Below are 19,258 nucleotides of genomic sequence, written 5' to 3' on the forward strand. Positions count from 1 at the left end.
GCTTTGTCTTAACGCATGTAAAGACATATAAACAACATTAAAAGCTGGATTTTTTCTTTAAATAAGCATTGCATGTAGGCTGTGTGGACAATTGAATAGTTTTTAAAAATGCTTTAAATGAACCAAAACAGAAGACTTGGATAGCAGCTCAATCAAACACTAGTTCAATACAAGGTAATAACTTCAGCAGAATTCACTGTTCTGATATATAAAAATAGGCCAATCATGTGATTCACCCAGATCTGAGGAGCTAATTTCTGAATTTGCGAGGCTTCTAATGCATTAGCTTCTGTAGGTGAATAACCAGTCAGCGGTAGAAGTATCCCGGCTAGGCAAGGCAAGTTTATTTATATAGCACATTTCATACACAATGGCAATTCAAAGTGCTTTACATAGAAGAAATTAAAATAATAAAAAGAAATAAGAATAATTAAAACAGTTTAGAAAAATAAAATACAGTACAGTACAAACAGTCGGACGAACGGTGGCACTGCTCATTCAGTAAATGCACAGCTGAACAGAAGTGTTTTGAGTCTGGATTTGAATGTGACTACAGTAGGAGCACATCTGATCTCCTCTGGAAGCTGTTCCAGCATAATAGCTAAAGCAGACTCGCCATGCTTAGAGTGAACCCTTGGTGTTTCTAGCTGATATGATCCTAATGATCTGAGTGATCTGTTGGGTTTATAGTCAGTGAGCATATCTGCAATGTATTGAGGTCCTAGGCCATTGAGTGATTTATATACCAGTAATAATACTTTAAAATCAATCCTAAATTTAACTGGGAGCCAGTGTAAAGACCTGAGGACTGGTATTTTCTGGTTCTGCTCAGAATCCTGGCGGCAGCGTTCTGTATGAGCTGCAACTGTCTTATGGTCTTTTTGGGAAGGCCAGTGAGGAGTCCATTACAATAATCCACCCTGCTGGTGATGAAAGCATGAACAAGTTTCTCTAAGTCTTGTCTGGAAACAAAGCATCTAATTCTTGCAATATTTTTCAGATGATAGTATGCTGATTTAGTTATTGCTTTGACATGACTACTGAACTAAGGTCTGACTCTAGTGTCACACCAAGATTCCTGACTTGATGTTTAGTTGTTTGACCCCTAGAGTGAAGGTATGTGTTCACCTTGAGAACTTCATCTTTGTTTCCAAACGCAACAACTTCAGTTTTGTCTTTGTTTAACTGAAGAAAGTTTTGACACATCCAACTGTTGACTTCATCGATGCATTGGCACAGGGAGTCAATGGGGCTGTAATCGTTAGGCGATAGGGCTAAGTAGAGCTGTGTGTCGTCTGCATAGCTGTGGTAAGCAATTTGGTTCTTTCTCATTATTTGGCTCATTGGGAGCATATACAGGTTGAACAGGAGTGGCGCAAGAATTGAGCCTTGAGGGACTCCGCATGTCATGGATGTCCACTCAGACTTATGGTCTCCTATACTCACATAATAACCTCTCCCATCTAAGTATGACCTGAACCATTGTAGGACTATCCCAGAAAGCCCCACCCAGTTTTCCAGCCTGTCAAGAAGTATGTTATGATCGACAGTGTCAAATGCAGCACTGAGGTCGAGTAGTACCAGCACTGATAATTTGCCTGAATCAGTATTTAAGCGAATATCGTTTATTATCTTTATGAGCGCTGTCTCTGTGCTGTGGTGCGGTCGGAAACCAGATTGAAAATTGTCAAAGTATCCATTCGAGCTTAAGAATTTGTTCAGCTGATTGAAGACAACTTTTTCAATGATCTTGCCTATGAAAGGAAGATTTGAGATCGGCCTATAGTTGCTTAATATGGTCTTATCCAGATTGTTCTTTTTCAGGAGGGGCTTGACAACTGCAGTTTTCAGGGAGTTTGGAAAACTCCCAGAGAGAAGTGAGGCATTTACCACTTCTAGAAGATCTGCTTCTAAACTGTTTAACACACTTTTGAAAAATGATGTGGGAAGTGTGTCAAGAGCGCAGGTTGATGTTTTAAGGTGCTGTACGGTTTCTTCCAAAATTTTGCCATCAATTTCTTTGAAGTCAGACATAGTAACTACTTTCTCAGGTGGTCTGATCTGTCTGACCCCAGGGCAACTCAAGGATGTGCTGATCACCTTTCTGATATTATTGATTTTCTCAGAGAAGAAAGAAGCAAACTCACTGCACTTGTTGTCTGAGAGCATTTCACTGGGAATCTGGCTTGGGGGGTTTGTCAGTCTCTCTACAGTAGCAAAAAGAGTGCGTGTGTTGTTTAAATTACTGTTTATAATATTTGAGAAGAAAGTCTGTCTAGCTTTGCCTAGTTCCATATTGAAAGCATGAAGGCTGTCTTTGTAGATGTTATAATGGACTACAAGTTTTGTCTTCCGCCACATGCGCTCTGCTTTTCTGCATTGTCTTTTCATATTTTGCACTGCTGTTGAGTTTCTCCAAGGTGCTTTTTGTCTGCCACTCTTCTTCCTGACTTAAACAGGAGCAATATCATCAATTACACTTTTAACTTTTGAGTTAAAAGAATCAAGGAGAAAATCAACAGAGTCTGCAGATATGCTTGGTGTTAAGGATATAGCCTTCATAAATAGTACACTAGTGTTCTCATTTAAGCATCTCTTCTTGACAGACACAGATCTAGCTTCAATGGCAGGAGAGATCAATATATCAAAGAAAATACAGAAATGATCAGACAGTGCTACATCCTTAATAACAATCGATGAAATGTTTAGACCCTTACTGATGAGTAAATCTAGAGTGTGTCCACGATTGTGTGTGGGTCCATGTACATGCTGAGTCAGATCAAAAGTTTTTAAAACAGTACTGATTTCTTTTGCCATATTGGTTTCTGCACTATCTATGTGGATGTTAAAATCTCCAGCAATGGCAAAACAGTCAAACTCTGATGTAATTGTTGATAACAGTTCTGTAAAGTCCTCAGCAAAGGCTGGAGAGTATTTTGGAGGCCTGTAAATAATGATAAGTAAAATGCGTGGAGCACCTTTTAACACAATACCCAGATATTCAAAAGACAAGTAATTCCCAAATGATATTTGCTTACATTGATAGATATCTTTAAAAAGAGCAGCTAGACCCCCACCTCTCTTGACAGCTCTGCAGACACTCATAAAAGTAAAGTTAGGAGGGGCTGTTTCATTGAGGATTGTTGCACTACAGCTGTCTTCTAGCCAGGTTTCATTTAGAAGCATACAATCCAGATTGTTTGTGGTTATTAAGTCGTTGACTAGAAGTGATTTATTTTTAAGTGAGCGGATGTTAAGGAGTGCTAACTTAACAGTCTTACTTTTCCCCACAGCAATATTAGTTTGACGTGTAATAGGCACCAGATTAGTTAGGTTTGCTGTACGGCTATTGAAGGCCTTAGACTTTCTATCTTGTAATAGAACAGCTATAGAGGAAGATACAGGCACACTGGGTTCCCGTTTGTTCTGTAAACATTTGAGAAAGTTACTGTTATCAAAACGGGGACCCGACACATATCACTGAGAGCTGGTATCAGTTGTTTTTGGTTCACCTCGAGCAGATGGAGGAGGGTGTGGGCCCTGGCGTTGTGGCAGAGGCCGAAGAGCTCTCACAGGAGGAGGGGGAGGGCGAGCTGGGCCCGCAGGCTTTGGTGGTAGCGGTGCCTGTCTTTTTTTATTCAACTTCACAAGCCTAAAAGTGCCCCTAGTTGAAGAAACAGCCATATATATATAGTATAGTATAGTATAGTATAGGTGTATTGCATTAGCTTAAACTGGGAAGAGTCATAGCACTTGCATATTGTTGTCCTCCTATTGTTAGTTTAACTGTAAATCGCTTTGGATAAAAGCGTCTGCTAAATAAATGACTAAATGTAGCCTAAATGTAAAATTGGCTTGACATTGGATATTTGCACATTTAGGGACCGTCTCCAAAGTTGCATACAACATTGGCATACACGTTTCTAACTTCAATAGCAAACTTAAATTTATTTGAATAAATATCAAAAATCCAAAGGGTGCGCAGTATGCCTGACACTACATGAACACTTTACAGTTGGTTTTATGACTGTAAGTCGTTCTATTCAAATGCTATTGAAGTTAGAAACGTGTATACCAAAGTCATATACACTTTAGAGACTGTCCATAAATGTGCGAATGTCCAACGTCAAGCCAACTTTATGCCAGTCTATCACTGGGAAACGCTCAGCATTAAACTTTGCGCGTCTGAGTCCATCTGCTTGCCTGCGAGTTTGGTCTTTTATATCACTGTAATTAGTCCATTAAGCTACGTTAAGCGTTTTATATGTCCAGCAGGGGAATCCTGAAGTATTGAGGGAAACTCTAATAGCCTGCATGCAGCACATCGCCACAATATAAAGTTAAGGCAATTAACCAAGAGAAATATATGTCAACCTCAAAAATGTAACATTGGATCTGTATATCCGCATCGGGGAATAACATTATAATCTTGTTCACGGTAGAGAAAGATGCATGTAGGCTACACAGGGAAAGTAACCGTGAAGACACTGAATTTAACATAAAACCGCCGTCATAATGATCACAAATACACTTACATTGCTGTAAATGAGTTTTATGAATGAATGACTTGCTCTAACTGTTGCTCTGTCTTCGTCAACAACAAGCGCTTTTGCACCATCTGCTGGTGGGGTTGACTAACAGCAGATTGAGAGTATGCTCGGTAATCTACTGCTTTTCCTGCAGTTCCGTTGAATTTACTGTCGAATTTGAACCACTGAATTTGTGGAAGCGAATTTGCAAAGCGAAATAAAATGGACCGAAAAAATGCCTGTTGAATATTATAGGTTGTATTTTTAAACAGTTTGAATATTTTGGAAGTGAAATATGAAAGGTGAATATGGATTATTGAATTTTTAATAATGGAAATGTGTTTGAAATGTTTTTAATTGAAATATTCACAGCTTAAATATTCAACCATGTTGAATTTAAGCCCATAAAAATGCAAGCCCCAAAAATTCAATGCATTAAAATGCAAGCATGGTTAATGCGATGCATATTTTTTTCAAGTAGAGCAATTCAACAGGCTTTTTGTTTCAAAAACATTTGACATTATTTTACTTCCATAAAGCAACAGTGAAGCAACTCAAATTAGGCTGTACCCGTTGCCCAGCCTCCCTCGTAGTCATACCATGGACAAGAACATGGTCAACTAGAGTGGCACGAATTTCATCTGAGACTGCTTGTCTCCTTGCCCTTGCCCTTTCTTCACCTCTTCCTCATCTCCCTACTGCTGCTGCTCCTCCTCCTCCTCCACCTCTGTCCTGTGGTCATTATCACTGAGACGTCATCATTAGTTGTGCTGGTGCAGGCTGTGCATGAACTAACTGGTGGAATCACCTGGCAACACAAAGTCTTCCCTCGAATAGAGAGTAAACATGAGCTTTATCTAATGACCTCGACAGAGAAAAGGCTTGACAAAGCCAAGCAATGGATCTTGGATAATGGCCAAGTGGAAGGTTGCCCAAAGCCTGTTCTTGAAATATCACGAAAGCAGATCTCAGCACTATAATAATAAAATCATTAGGGTTAGGGAGAAATCCTAAGGATCTGTTGAAGATTTAAGCCAAATAGTCAAGGTTGATCCCTCCCAACACTACATGGAGGAAGCAAGTCGAGGCTGGTCCGTACATATTTCAGAAAGCAAGACAATGACAGCAGCTTGTGTTCTTATGACACTTAAACATTCAGTTTGATGCAAAAGTTGGATCAAGTTAATATACTTCTAACTGAATCAAATTTAGATTACATTTTATAAAAGTGAAACATGGCTAATCCTAAAATGTGTCTCTGATCCTAGGCTAATTAATGACCGTTACGATAACATTTTTATCTCCAACAGAATTCTGGCAGTGTCCGAAGATTAGACTCTCAGTCCTGCAGTGTGATTCTATGATGACCACCGGTGTTGCTAACAAAGTGTTTCTAAATTCTACATAAAGCCCCTCTAATATTACCAGATGTACACTCTACGCTACAAGAGAACAGACATACAGTTGTGTGTCTGCATATTTATAAAAAACATCACACATCAAACAGATGTCTGTGTGCTGTCTGGGAATGTGGATTTGTCAAACATACAGTGTTCTGGTAAAGTAGCAGAATTACAATCAAAACACCAAGACTTTAAAAGCTGTATCCAGCTTTATTTAGCATATTGAAAGCAAAATACAAATGGTTTGTGCTATAAATACGTGAAAAAAAAAAAAAAAAAATATTGATTACATGTATACCCCAAATGCATGATTACATAATGCAGCACTTACTTTATGACTTGTGGATAAAACACTTTAGACTTTGATAATGCTATGGCAACATCTATGACTACATCTTCACTAATATACACTAAGCATGCATTTTTTTTCCTAGTAAAACTTTCCTAAAGCCTGATTTAGCCACCATATTGAACGATTTGCAGTGGGTTGCATGTGTGAGATTTAAAGTAGGATTCTGTCGGTTTCTTTTAATCATAAAAACAAGGTTTCAATAATACCATAATGGATAGTGTTGTAATTTGTAGTTACATTGATTGCATCTGAAAAATAACAAGACAAGACGGAGACGAACATACAGACGGCATGATGCAGACTCAGCTGAAAGCAAAAAGACATCAAATTCTTATGAAGCGAACCCCTGGCCAGTATTGGAGTATTTGGATATAGAAAATATGAACACGTGGTTGTCCACGAGGATAGATATCTAGTTTGCAAAAAATGTGGACGCAAATTGGCTGCAAAAGAAGGAAAAATGAAACACGATCCCTCCATGCAGATAAAGGTATGTCCCGTTTATAACTTAAGGCCGAATGATTTCCGTAATGCAGAGGGAATCCCGGAATCCAGTCATGCAAATAAAATTTACAGTATAATGCAGATGTCACGTAAAAAAAACATGCAAACTGATGGATGGATGAAAAAAATCTAAAGTAGAGCTGTACAATAAATCAAATAGCGACATGGTCAGTGAATATCAAAGCGCAAAACACTGCTATACAAATATGTAATCTGCATGTTCTGCATATCTGTGAATCGGTGTGAATGAGATGCACCACTTCGTCTACTACATGCTCAAGTACGCGTGACGCTCATGGTGTTTTCAGCGTCTCACAAACAATATGAGGACATGAATGCATTAACATTAAATTAATATTACAATCAATTAACCTGTTTGTCCCGTGAACACTCAGGATTAATTGTTTATTAACTCTAAGAAATGTACATTTTCGGGGCATGGGAAATGTCTTTATTAATTTACAGTACTACTAAGAGCAGTAACCAAGATCTAAATGATTAGAGACTCCAGATATGAGCTTGAGACACGGACAACTTTACGTGTGACATGAACAAGATTTTATTAACTAGTCTAAACACTTAAACTACTCTAACATACACACACATACATACACACAGTTTACCAAGAGAAAGAGAGCTGAAGCAGAATACAGGAAGAAGTTATAGCATTGTTTGAAATTCAGCAGATCAATAGCCTTGAGCAAACCATCAGTTTAGTTCTAACACACCCTTCTTTAAAAGGGGTAAGGATACTTAATGTATCAAATAGTGAGACTAAGTTTGATACTTGCATGTCTCGCCCATTTGAATTAAACTGTCCTGATGCAATTTGTTGAGGCTCCAGTTGATCTTTGCTGATGTGGTCTTGATGAGAGAGAACCAGTGGGAGTCAGAGGATCGTTGGTGAATGGAAAGACAAGGCCGCAGCCTGACACAAGCTTGGTGGGTCCTTAGAAGCTTCTAGTTCAGCATCATCTTCACGTCAGGATTCCAGAAAAAAGTAAGAGAGAGCTAAGAGAGCCAAGAGGGCGCTAAGAGAGAGCTTTAAAGCATGAAGATGTCACACCCTCTGGAGGTGTAAGAGCCAATAAGACGTGTTCTCCTTTGGAGGGAAAATCTCTTTTACGACCTATTGTTCAAGCAGGCCTTTGAACCTGTAATTTGATTTGATGTTAACACAAGAATCTTTAAGATGCTTGTAATACTAATGTGTCACAAAGTTAGCAAAATGTAATGTAAATTAACAAATCGGGGATGAAGATTGGAGTTTATAGAGACTAAACATGCCACACATATGATTTTGGTAAACCATAACATTAATCCCAAAAGTTTACAAAAATACAAAGGCCAAACCACATAAAAGGAAAATCATGAGATGAAAAAATTAGATACATGTTTATATATATTTCTCAAGTGGTTATATATAGAATACATAGGATTAACATGGTTTATTTCTCCTCCTCTGCAAGAATTTGAGAGTCACAGCTCTCTCTAGAAATTCCTTTGGGTCGTAAACTCTTATCTCTCAGTCTCAATGTGTCCTGTAACAAGCCAGTGTGTTAGCTTCATTTGGGATGTTAGTTCTTGGGGGAAGTTTCACAGGCCTTTGTTGGGAGAGTGAGTTTGCTGGATTATTCATTAAATAAATGAATAATTTGTGTGTGTCTGATTGGTCCAGACGCTACATATCATACCATTACAACCCTACACAGGGGTGCGTTTCCCAAAAGCATCGTTAGTCAACTATGTTCGCAATTTCCTGTTGTTATCAGCATAGTTCAACGAGTCTGTGTTTCCCGAAACCATCGTTCCAACGAACATTCGCAAACAACATCGTAAAGTTGTGTGGTTGGAACGACAGCTCTCGACCTCTGGTTAGAAGCAGAGTCTTGTTTGCATGATATGTGGACTCAATAAATCCTTATCTTGAGCAAAATAAGCAAGCTGACATTCTTTTGTGTCTTTTATTTAGAATACATACAAATGTCATTTGCGTCTTTTAGTTTGTCAAGAGATTTAAAGCACCTTTTCTGAAGAGTGCGCATGTGTGAACGAGCTCTACTATGTAAGATCGAGTCTATGATTGAATCTGGAAATAAAGCAAAATAACTGAGAAAAATTAGAAATAGTCATGTCTGTAATTTATAGCAAAACATCTACCGTTAATTCGATTCAAACTGATTCATTAAAAGAAGTTATTACTCCACCACGTGCGTGACGTCATAAACCAACGTGGTTGAACGACAACTTTGCGACAATACAGTTTCGGGACACAATCGTGACTAGCTAGTTAATTTCTTCAATGATGCATCGTACTATAGTAGTTAAGCAGTGAGTTACGGCGTTGTACGGGAAACACAACCCTGGTCATGTTGGTTGGTTGTGCGCGTGGCAGCGGGACTTCAGTCGGAGAGTTTGGCTCATTGTCAACCTTCAAATCACGGCAGAACAACACTGGTTCTTGACCGAGACCCAGTCTGTACTGCCACAGATATACAGACTCGTTTGGCTTTAGCTCAACTGTGAGTGTTTCTTCCTCTTCAGTCACTTCGTTCCAGCTTTCGTTATCAGTGCTGACGTGTGAACCTCCATATTCTATAGAAGAGGAGAAATGCAACTTCACAATTGATACTGTAAGGTCATTTTCTTTTGACAAGGCTATGTTCCAGTTATGTGTGATCTGCTTAATCTTCTCCTTATTGTATCCAACCTTTTTATTGATTTTCTTTTCCAATGTTACTGTTGAATTGCTGTCATTAATTATAGTTTTAATATTCTCCCAAATGCCAAAGGATGGGCCTATAGTTACTGTCAGTCCACCAGGAAGGAAGTTAACAACATCAGGATGAACAGAAAAGACACCAGTGCGCTCATCTTTGCTGAGGTCGGTACCTCTGTAGTATTCAACTCCCCAATCTGAGACTGGCTTGAGGAAGAAGCAGTCGTCTTTCAGGCCCCAGTAATAGAGGCCGTTCCTGCAGTTGGAATGCAGTTTGTATTCTTCAGCATTCCAGTCTCGATTCATGTTTGTTGTTATTCGGTAAATGCCCTTTTCTTGGAAGATTATGTAAAACTTGCGATAGGTTGAGAAGTAGTGGTCTCCACCCTGGCAGTTGGGATGAAGGCTGTAAACTTCAGCATCGCTGTCCGTCGTCAGGTTCTTGACTCTGCGGAATGACTTGCCCTTGATGATGAAAAAGTAGCTATCTCCACCAACGTAGTGGTCTCCATCTCGGCAGGAAGGGTGCAGTTTTAAAATAGAGATGTCTGAACCTTTATTGAAATTGCTTGACTGCATATAGCAGCCGAGATCAGAGCGGATTATATAATAGTTTCTGGCCATTCCACAGATGTCAGTGCCTTTTGCTTTGCTCCTGGGAATAATGCCGTTCATTGTGCCTGAACCTGCAACACAGAATAAACCAAACATTCAATCTCCTCACCAAATTAATGCTGTTATTTTAGTCCTTCTATAGATTGAAATCACTGATTACCAAAACAGATTTATATATGAGGGAGGAAAAATTAAAGCTAACTGATGATATAATCCTGAGCTATTATTTCAATGCGTTTAATCAACTAGCAGAAGAAGCACTTTTTATTTCAAAATGCATCCCTTGAATTTGAGGATTTAAAAAAAAAGTTAATTTTTCAGAAAATTAACTGTCCTTTTTGGTCTTTGAGTTTTTCAATGTTACCTGATATGTTTCCTGCATTGCCATTTGTTTCCTTTTTTACGCACTGTTTGATTATGACATACACTTGTTTCTAGTTCCCTTTTGAAAGGGAACTCGCACTGCATCGATGACGCTATTGGGGAACGCCCTCCACGTGAACCGGTCCCATCACTGCTAGATTCAGGTCCTGCTCGTGCTGAGGCAGAGCAGAGACTAGAATTGTGGGGTTTCAGAGGAAGCTTGCAGAGGAGTGTGAGAGAGTTGTTATCTCTCATGCCCCTTGCATTTGCAATCCTGTGAGTTGCTGTGACTTGTTCCTCAGTTAGCTGGGCACCCCCTCTAGTGAAAGCAGGAAGAACCCCTTTTTTCAAACAGTAAATCACGAATCAAGAACCCACAATCTGCCATGACTTCGTCTCCAGGCTTTAAATAGTCCAATATACCAGAGTTCATAGTGATATATTTGTCACTGGCTCGTCCTCCATATCCAGTTGAGATAAACATGATTAAGCCACATGGGGCAACAGCAACAAGGTATTTGACTGTGTTGTGCGAGTAGTAATGGCTGTAGGACTCCCCTCTAGAGTCAAGATTTTTCGCCTTCTGTAACAAACTTTTGCTGCAGTCAATGACACAGGTAGTTTTGGGAAAACACTCCTTGAATGCAGTTGGCATAGTGGCCTTAATGGTTTCTTTTGAGAGCCAGATAATAAGAGGACGCAAGACTTCCTCCATTTTATCAATACAGAATGAGATAACCTTACTGGCAACACTCTGAGACACATTAAACTGCCTACCAAGGTCACCCAGCACACAATTTAATTTCAATTTTATCAGTGTCATTAGTATCTGATCACACACTGACAAAACAAAAGCCCTTTCAGCAAATCCATCTAAGGTCAAGAGGGTTGAGAGTTGAAGGTTTCCAGTGAGACTCCAGTGTAGAGGAAGGAATCGGCATCACTCTGAAGCATGGAGTAGCTGAAATCTTCAGTTTGTGTTGTGGCATCTTTGGCCGTCTCGTCAACACCCTGCTGTTCACCATAGTTGTGGTCCCAAAGCGATGGATCTTCCCACTGGGTGGAAATAGTGTTGTATGATGGTTGTGGCACCTCAGGTATGCCCTCATCCTCCTGGTCTGTCACTTCTGCTGTTGCTGTAAAAAAAGAGCATGTAGGCTACATGTTAAACTCTACAGTTTCCGTCCATGTTTCTCACACTGACAACATTACAGTAAAAGCTTATGATAAATGGTGATGGAAGCTCTTCCTCGCTCATGCTAACAACTGCCTGGCCCACATAACGATAGCAGCTAGCTCTACGATAGCCCTCAGTGGAGTTCATAGCACTAAACCTACAGTAACATTCAGTGGACAAAGGCATAAACCATTAATGGCCATGTTTTTAGCACATTTACTCATAATGGGCATATTGTTCATAAAAATGTAGGTTAGACTGCCCACAGATAACTCGAATATATTTGTAGTAGGCCGGTGGAGCTCGTAAAAATGTAAACAACCAGAGGTAGCTTACTAGGTTAGCTGTGAAGTGGTGCTATCGCTAACCAGCTACACAATTCAACATTAAAAGTGGCTTACCTGTCGCTTCAACACGAAAAATTGCACGTCTCTTCTTCACCATTGGTCTGTCATATCCAAGGTATAATTCCGGGTTGGGATGGTCATCCGTGGGGCGTTTGTAAACGAAATGGTGCGAACAGGCATACACCTTTTTCAGTGGATGCTTCAGTTTTAGCGCAGCTAACCACTCTAAACGTCTACTCTCTGACACTGAATGTAGCTGATACGGAACCGGACATGGGCATTCTCTCCTTCTTATGTTATGCTCGAAGCACTCAGTTTCTAAATTTTTGTATCTTCTTTGAATTGTTAAAACAACCAACAACAGCACACGTGGAGCCTAAACTCATTCTCTCGCTGCTAGTACAGGTAGTAGGTCGATCGCTACGAACCGGAAGTAGGCAACCGGAGACGTCGTCATAGTCGTGCATTGTTTAGAGCAGAATAAGGTGAATAGGTAGGCTCTGCATACCCTTCCCATAGGCCTCCTCTTAATAGAGTTATATATATCAATACACCGATGCAGTGCGAGTTCCCTTTCGAAAGGGAACGTTTAGGTTACGACTGTACCTATGTTCTCTGAGAACAGGGAACAAGACACTGTGTCGCTAGCCATGCCTAGGGGATGCCTGCTGAACAGTCCCTTCAGACGATAAGTGGATGACATGTTCTCTAGGCACCCTTTTTATACTTCCGGGTCTCACTAGTAGTGACGTCATAGGCTGTCGCCGGTCAATACGATTGCCGTGATTGGATAAGCTTTCAGACACCGGTTCACATGGAGGGCGTTCCCCAATAGTGTCATTGACACAGTGTCTGGTACTCTGTTCTCAGGGAACAGAGGTTACAATCGTAACCTAGACGTTTCCGTTCATTAGTCTCCCTTTGTATATATAGCTCTGTGTTTGTTCTGTTCATTGTCTGATCTCATCATTTCATAGTGGTTGTTTTATTCGCTATATTTTTTGTATTCTGTTATTCTGAGAAGTGTTATTTTGAGTTTGTTTTCATTAAAGTATATTGCTTGCGTATAGATCCAGCCTTTATTTTCTTTCTCTGTGCAAACCCACTTACAATAATCTTTTAAAATTAGGCAATAGAGGTCAATAAAATATTTTTGTTCTGAATTTTATTCAAACCTGTACAGTTGTAGGAAAATACACAAGTGTTTATTGTAGCGCCACCTAGGTTGAAATGTGAGTGTGTTTGAGCGCACCTTAGTAGTAGAAGGAATTTAATGTTTTTTGGGGGGGAATTTGGTGTTTTTAGGACTTACCGCTTTGACATTTAGAAGATATAAGCAAATTCATCTTGTAGCCATGGCTCAATTCACTGATCAACCTATATACAGGATGTCCTCATTCAACTAAATAATACAAGTTCACACTACTCATAATCACAGCGATAAGCGTTAGCATGGTAGTTACAACGGACATTTTCTACTTTTCCTCACTGAGAAGCACTGCTGCTCAAACCTCCTAGTTACAACGCGGACTGTTGAGCAGAAGCGTCTCAAGCCGATTTGTGACCCAACACCGGTTTTCACCTGTGGGTCAGCTGAGTGCGTCTTCTTTACACTCACTTACAAACGAACATTTTCTCGCCTATCGCCTATTTTCTCGCATCTACATTACACCCGTACCACTAAAAAGACGGATTATATCAAAGATTCCAGTCATAAATTAGTATTAATATTGATAGCATCACTGGTAGCGTCGTTGCTGTCCATCTGTTAAAATGGCGAATATATCAGATGTATGTTGTCTACCTTTTGGTGCAGGTGAGGACACATTCGAGCTGCACGCGGTGCAGTCTGAGCTGGAAGCTGTAGAGAAGCAGATCTGTGACCTTTTATAGAGACAAGCTGAGTTGAGAGACATCTTGAAACATCACGCGCCGATGCACACAAATCAGTGATTAACATTAGTAACCCGCTAACCCCGACCTCGTCTACTCCGTGCGTTTCTCAGCATTGGTCCCGAGCGCCCAGGTCACGATCAGCCATGGTTTCATTCACTCCGGCTCCGACACACCACCACGAAGCCTGGGTGGTTCTGAAGCCGGAAGACACGAGCCAGGACCAGAGCAAGAATCTCTCCGCCCCTCCCGGTTTTCGAGATCTCCACACAGAACCGCTTCTCCCCTCTTCGCGAAACGGAACCCGATGCTGTGATCATCGGCGATTCCATCGTCCGGCACGTCCACGCTACGTTAGGTAAAAGTAAGGTGCACAGTCACTGCTTTCCTGGTGCTCGTGTTTTCGATATCGCTGCGCGGGTACCCGAGATCTTGAACGGTGACAAGCGCGTCGGAGCTGTCGTGCTGCATGCGGGAGTGAACGATATCAGGCTGTGGCAGACGGAGGTTCTGAAGAAAGACTTCAGGAGCCTGATCGAGACGGTACACAGCACATCGCCTGAAACAACGATCATTGTGTCTGGACCGCTTCCCACGTACCGACAATGGCATGAAAAGTTTAGTAGATTATTCGCGCTAAATGAATGGTTAATGTCATGGTGCAATGAGCAGAAACTTGGCTTACACCCAAGTAGAATCGGAGCGGATCTTCTGTCGGATAACATCTCCAAGATGTTAAACACCGTTTGACTAGTAACCAAAAGTCCAAATCACAGTCTCTGCTGCACCAATTTAATTGATATAAATACTAGTGTAGAACATTGCATAGAAACTGTGTCTATTCCTCGTATAGTGAGATCAAATAATAAATCTACTGCAGGATCTAGGAAAAATCTAATTGTTATTAAAACAGAAAATCTCGCTATTAGTGAACAAAAACAATTTCTAAAGCTAGGTCTTCTAAACATTAGATCACTCACACCTAAGGCAGTTATTGTAAATGAAATAGTCACAGATAATAGCATCGATGTACTTTGCCTTACTGAAACCTGGCTTAAACCAAATTATTATTTCGGTCTAAATGAGTCTACTCCACCAGGATACTGTTATAAGCATGAGCCCCGTCTGATTGGTCGTGGCGGCGGTGTTGCAACAATCTACAGAGATATTCTTAATGTTACCCAGAAAACAGGTGACAAGTTTAATTCGTTTCACGTACTTGTACTAAATGTTACGCTCTCAGATGTAAGAAAAAAATCCCTATTATCTCTAGCCTTGGCTACTGTATATAGACTGCCAGGGCCTTACGCTGATTTCCTAAAAGAGTTTGCAGATTTTCTCTCAGATCTATTGGTCAATGTAGATAAAGCATTAATTGTTGGAGATTTTAACATACACGTAGATAATTCAAATGATGCGTTAGGGGCTGCGTTTACAGATTTATTAAACTCCTTTGGGGTCAAGCAAAATGTCACCGGACCAACTCATCGTCTTAATCATACACTAGATTTAATTATATCACATGGAACCGATCCAACCGATGTAGATATCATTCCACAAAGTGATGATGTCACTGACCATTACTTGGTAACTTGCATATTACGTACTGCTGTAATATGTCATGCTGCGCCGCGTTATCGACCAGGCAGAACAATCCTTCCATCCACCATAGATAATTTCTCAAATTGCTTATCTGATCTGTCTCATCTGCTGCCTGAACCCAAACAAACAGATGAATTAGAAGAACTAACTAGCACTATGAGCTCCATTCTCTCTGGAACATTGGATACTGTTGCACCCATTAGATTAAAAAAGGTCAGAGAGAAAAGTAAAGCACCATGGTACAACAATACTACGCATGTTCTAAAGAGAGAAACCCATAATTTAGAGCGTAAATGGAAACAAACTAATTTAGAGGAATCGCGTGGAAAGACAGTATGTCACGTTATAAAAAGGCCCTAAAAGCGGCCAGGGCTGAGCACCTCCGCAAACTAATAGAAAACAACCAAAACAATCCAAGGTTTTTATTTAACACCGTGGCTAGACTAACAAATAAACAGACGTCACCTGAACAAAATATCCCGTTACAGTTTAGTTGTAATGATTTCATGAACTTCTTCACTGAGAAAGTAGAAAACATCAGAACCACAATTGTAAACGTTCAATCTTCAATTGCGCCTTATAATTCAGCCTCAATTATCCCCCCGCAAGAACAATTACAGTGCTTTACAACTATAGAACAAAAAGAGTTAAATAAACTTATCACTTCATCTAAAACAACAACATTGTAACGACACTGACCGTCTGTCCGGTCAGATGTTCTGAAGTAGCGAATCATGATTGTTCTTCTCATGCTGACTAAATATGAACACTACACGTTCATATTCAGAAAGCCCTAATTGACTAGCTTTCTGACACAAGTCTCTACAAGCAGGCCCTGGTTAATGTTTTACCCGACCTAATGAAATCAACGAACAGGCCCCTGTTTGTTTCTCATACTATCACGTGCTGCGACCACAATTCCCTTACTGTGTCTAACGTTTGTTCTTTGTGTACTGAAGGAAAATTGCAAGACTTACCCCATTCAGTTGTTTTGGGACAACTAGGACTATCTTGCTTCTCTCAGCAAAATTATATGACGCCTCAGGCTGTCAAGTTAGTCTGCCCACAGAACTACCTTTGTTTTTGCCGAGTAACACATTCTCAAATAGCCCCCAACCCCTCACGTGATGCAACAGATGCCGACCTCACAGATACACACACACATTGACATATATGGACTTCCACTAGTAAAATTTCATTTTACTAACTATTAAAAATGTACAAAGAGTGTTCCAGGTGATTTGCATGTTCACCAGTGTGATATTAGAATAGTTGTGTTTTTGAATTACAGTGATGTAATCTTTAAGTGCCTTGGTTCAACAAAAGAATGTATCTCTATGTTGCTATCTTTGTCAATATACGTCCTTAGTATTGTTTTGATCTCCTCTGCATGACGAAGAAGATTTTTGATAAGAGACTGTGATAAACGTTATGGTTCCATGCGTTTTTAATTCCCTGAGCATAATATCATACTTTGCCCCCTCGTGATTCCACACGAGGGTCGGGCTACATTAACACACAAGAAAATCTTCTGCTCGGAATGCTCTAAGAGGATTCGTCGACCACGAAAAAGGGGACGGTACACGGGACACTGATAAAAGCCTAAACCTTCAGTTTCCTCTCTCTCTTCTCCCTCCTCAAAAACTTTGGAAACCCAAGTCCGGACCGGCTTCGGCCTGCTTCTCTTTTCTTCTCTTTTATTTCTTTTATGTTTTTCTATAGTCTAGTTTCGTTTTCCTATTCGCCTCTGTTCATTCACGAGCTGAATGAACTTAGCCTGAATCATTCCCGGCAACTTCACCTCAAAGAAAGAGACTCTTTGAACCTCCCGCGCTCGCGCTCGCATGGAAGACACAGCACGCGCGCACCGAAGCAAGCCCTGCTTTCTTAAAGAAACACACGCACGCTGCTCTTAGGACACACGCACGAACTCGGCGTTCTTCAGCAACAAAGAGAACCATTTTGCAAGATAAGTTTATTGAACTTTTAATGTGATTTGATTCCTTGCTGTCTCTCAAAAGGTTACATTGCCTGTGATTTTGCCATGCTGAGATCATCTCGGTGATCTCTCTCATCCTGAACTTTAGTTTCACTTTCTCCCTTTCATCCTCTCCCTCTCTCATCTGTTATTCGTTATCTTGTATTGTTTAACTGTATTGTATGTACATAGACATATAATCCGTGTGTATGGTGTAGTTTGATATATTCCTTAGTTCGATGTATTAGTCCAATTATTAAATTCCATATATACTTGATTGATTCTGTCTGCCTGCTCATAACTAAAGTCAATGAGATGTTTTCGATCTTAAGCTACAAAGCTGATTTGTTACTTTAAGTAACCTAATCTTATAAGAACAGGAGAGTTGTTTTTATGGCCAGAAAATAGCTTTCTTCAAATTATAAGAAAGAGATAATTTTTGTTGGGAAATTGTTAAGTTAATCTTACGGCCGTTTTGCTGGACAAAGTTTTCCCGTTTGATGATTATTCATTTCCATTAAGGGTTATCTCATAATCGATCTGAAATAGGATTTTTGATATATGAATGATGAATTATAATTCGTTGTGATTGATTATTCATATATACAAATCGATCTATTTTCAACTTCGAATAAATTAATGTAACTGTAAAATGCAAAATATTAATCATATTCATGATTAATTATTAAAATTCCCTATAGATCATTTGAGCTAATATTAATATTAATGTACTAATGCCAGTGCGGTTACAACATGTTTATTAGATCCTATACCAACTAAACTACTGAAAGAAGTGTTACCTGTAGTGGAAGAGCCTCTCCTCAATATTATTAACTCATCTTTATCTTTAGGTCATGTACCAAGAACATTTAAATTGGCAGTTATAAAACCACTCATTAAGAAACCACAATTTGACCCACATAATCTAGCAAATTATAGACCCATTTCAAATCTTCCATTTATGTCTAAAATATTAGAAAAAGTTGTGTCCGCTCAACTGGGCTCTTTCTTGCAAGAAAATGACATTTATGAAAAGTTTCAGTCAGGATTCAGGCCGCACCATAGCACTGAAACTGCGCTCGTTAAAATCACAAATGATTTACTTTTAGCTTCTGACCAAGGCTGTATCTCAATACTAGTTTTGCTTGATCTTAGTGCTGCGTTCGATACTATAGATCACACAATACTCTTAGATCGACTACAAAATTATACTGGTGTTCAAGGACAAGCATTAAGCTGGTTCAGATCATACTTATCTGACCGCTACCATTTTGTCTATTTAAATGGAGAAAAATCGATCATAACTCCAGTAAACTATGGAGTGCCGCAGGGATCTGTGTTAGGCCCTCTGTTATTCTCAATATATATGATGCCACTTGGAAATATTATAAGGAAACATGGAATTAGTTTCCATTGTTATGCTGAAGACACTCAAATATATATTTCATCACGGCCGGATGAAAACGCTAAATTATCCAAATTGACAGAGTGTGTTAAAGATATAAAAGATTGGATGACGCGTAATTTTCTTTTATTAAATCCAGACAAGACAGAGGTAATACTTATCGGTTCAAAAAACCGCCCACAGAACCTCTCACAATACAACTTTGACATCGTAGGATGTCCTGTTACTTTATCCTCTACAGCAGTGGTTCTCAAAGTGGGGTCCGCGGACCCCTAGGGGTCCGTGGCGCACTGCCTGGGGGTCCGTGGAAAGTTCGCTATAAAATATAAACAATTAAAATTAAACAGGCGCATTGTGTTCATCAGCACTCC

General features: G+C 39.8%; 1 protein-coding gene across 3 annotated transcripts in view; it reads right to left on the reverse strand.

Moving 5' to 3' along the window:
- Window positions 1-6,119: 6,119 nt before the first annotated feature.
- LOC311088738 (uncharacterized protein) overlaps window positions 6,120-19,258 on the reverse strand; it is a 38,370-nt gene continuing 25,231 nt past the window's right edge. For 2 of the 3 annotated variants that reach the window (XM_084123015.1, XM_084123017.1), the window contains one exon: window positions 6,120-10,193. In XM_084123015.1, the coding sequence (XP_083979141.1) occupies window positions 9,088-10,182 (1,095 nt within the window). In that variant the 5' untranslated portion in view covers window positions 10,183-10,193 and the 3' untranslated portion in view covers window positions 6,120-9,087. Of the gene's footprint in view, window positions 10,194-10,486; window positions 10,826-19,258 lie in introns of those variants that run through there. The other variant, XM_084123016.1, reaches the window with a different exon arrangement.

This window comes from Abramis brama, assembly GCF_963993115.1.
Source record: "Abramis brama genome assembly, chromosome: 8".
Lineage (NCBI taxonomy): Eukaryota > Metazoa > Chordata > Actinopteri > Cypriniformes > Leuciscidae > Abramis > Abramis brama.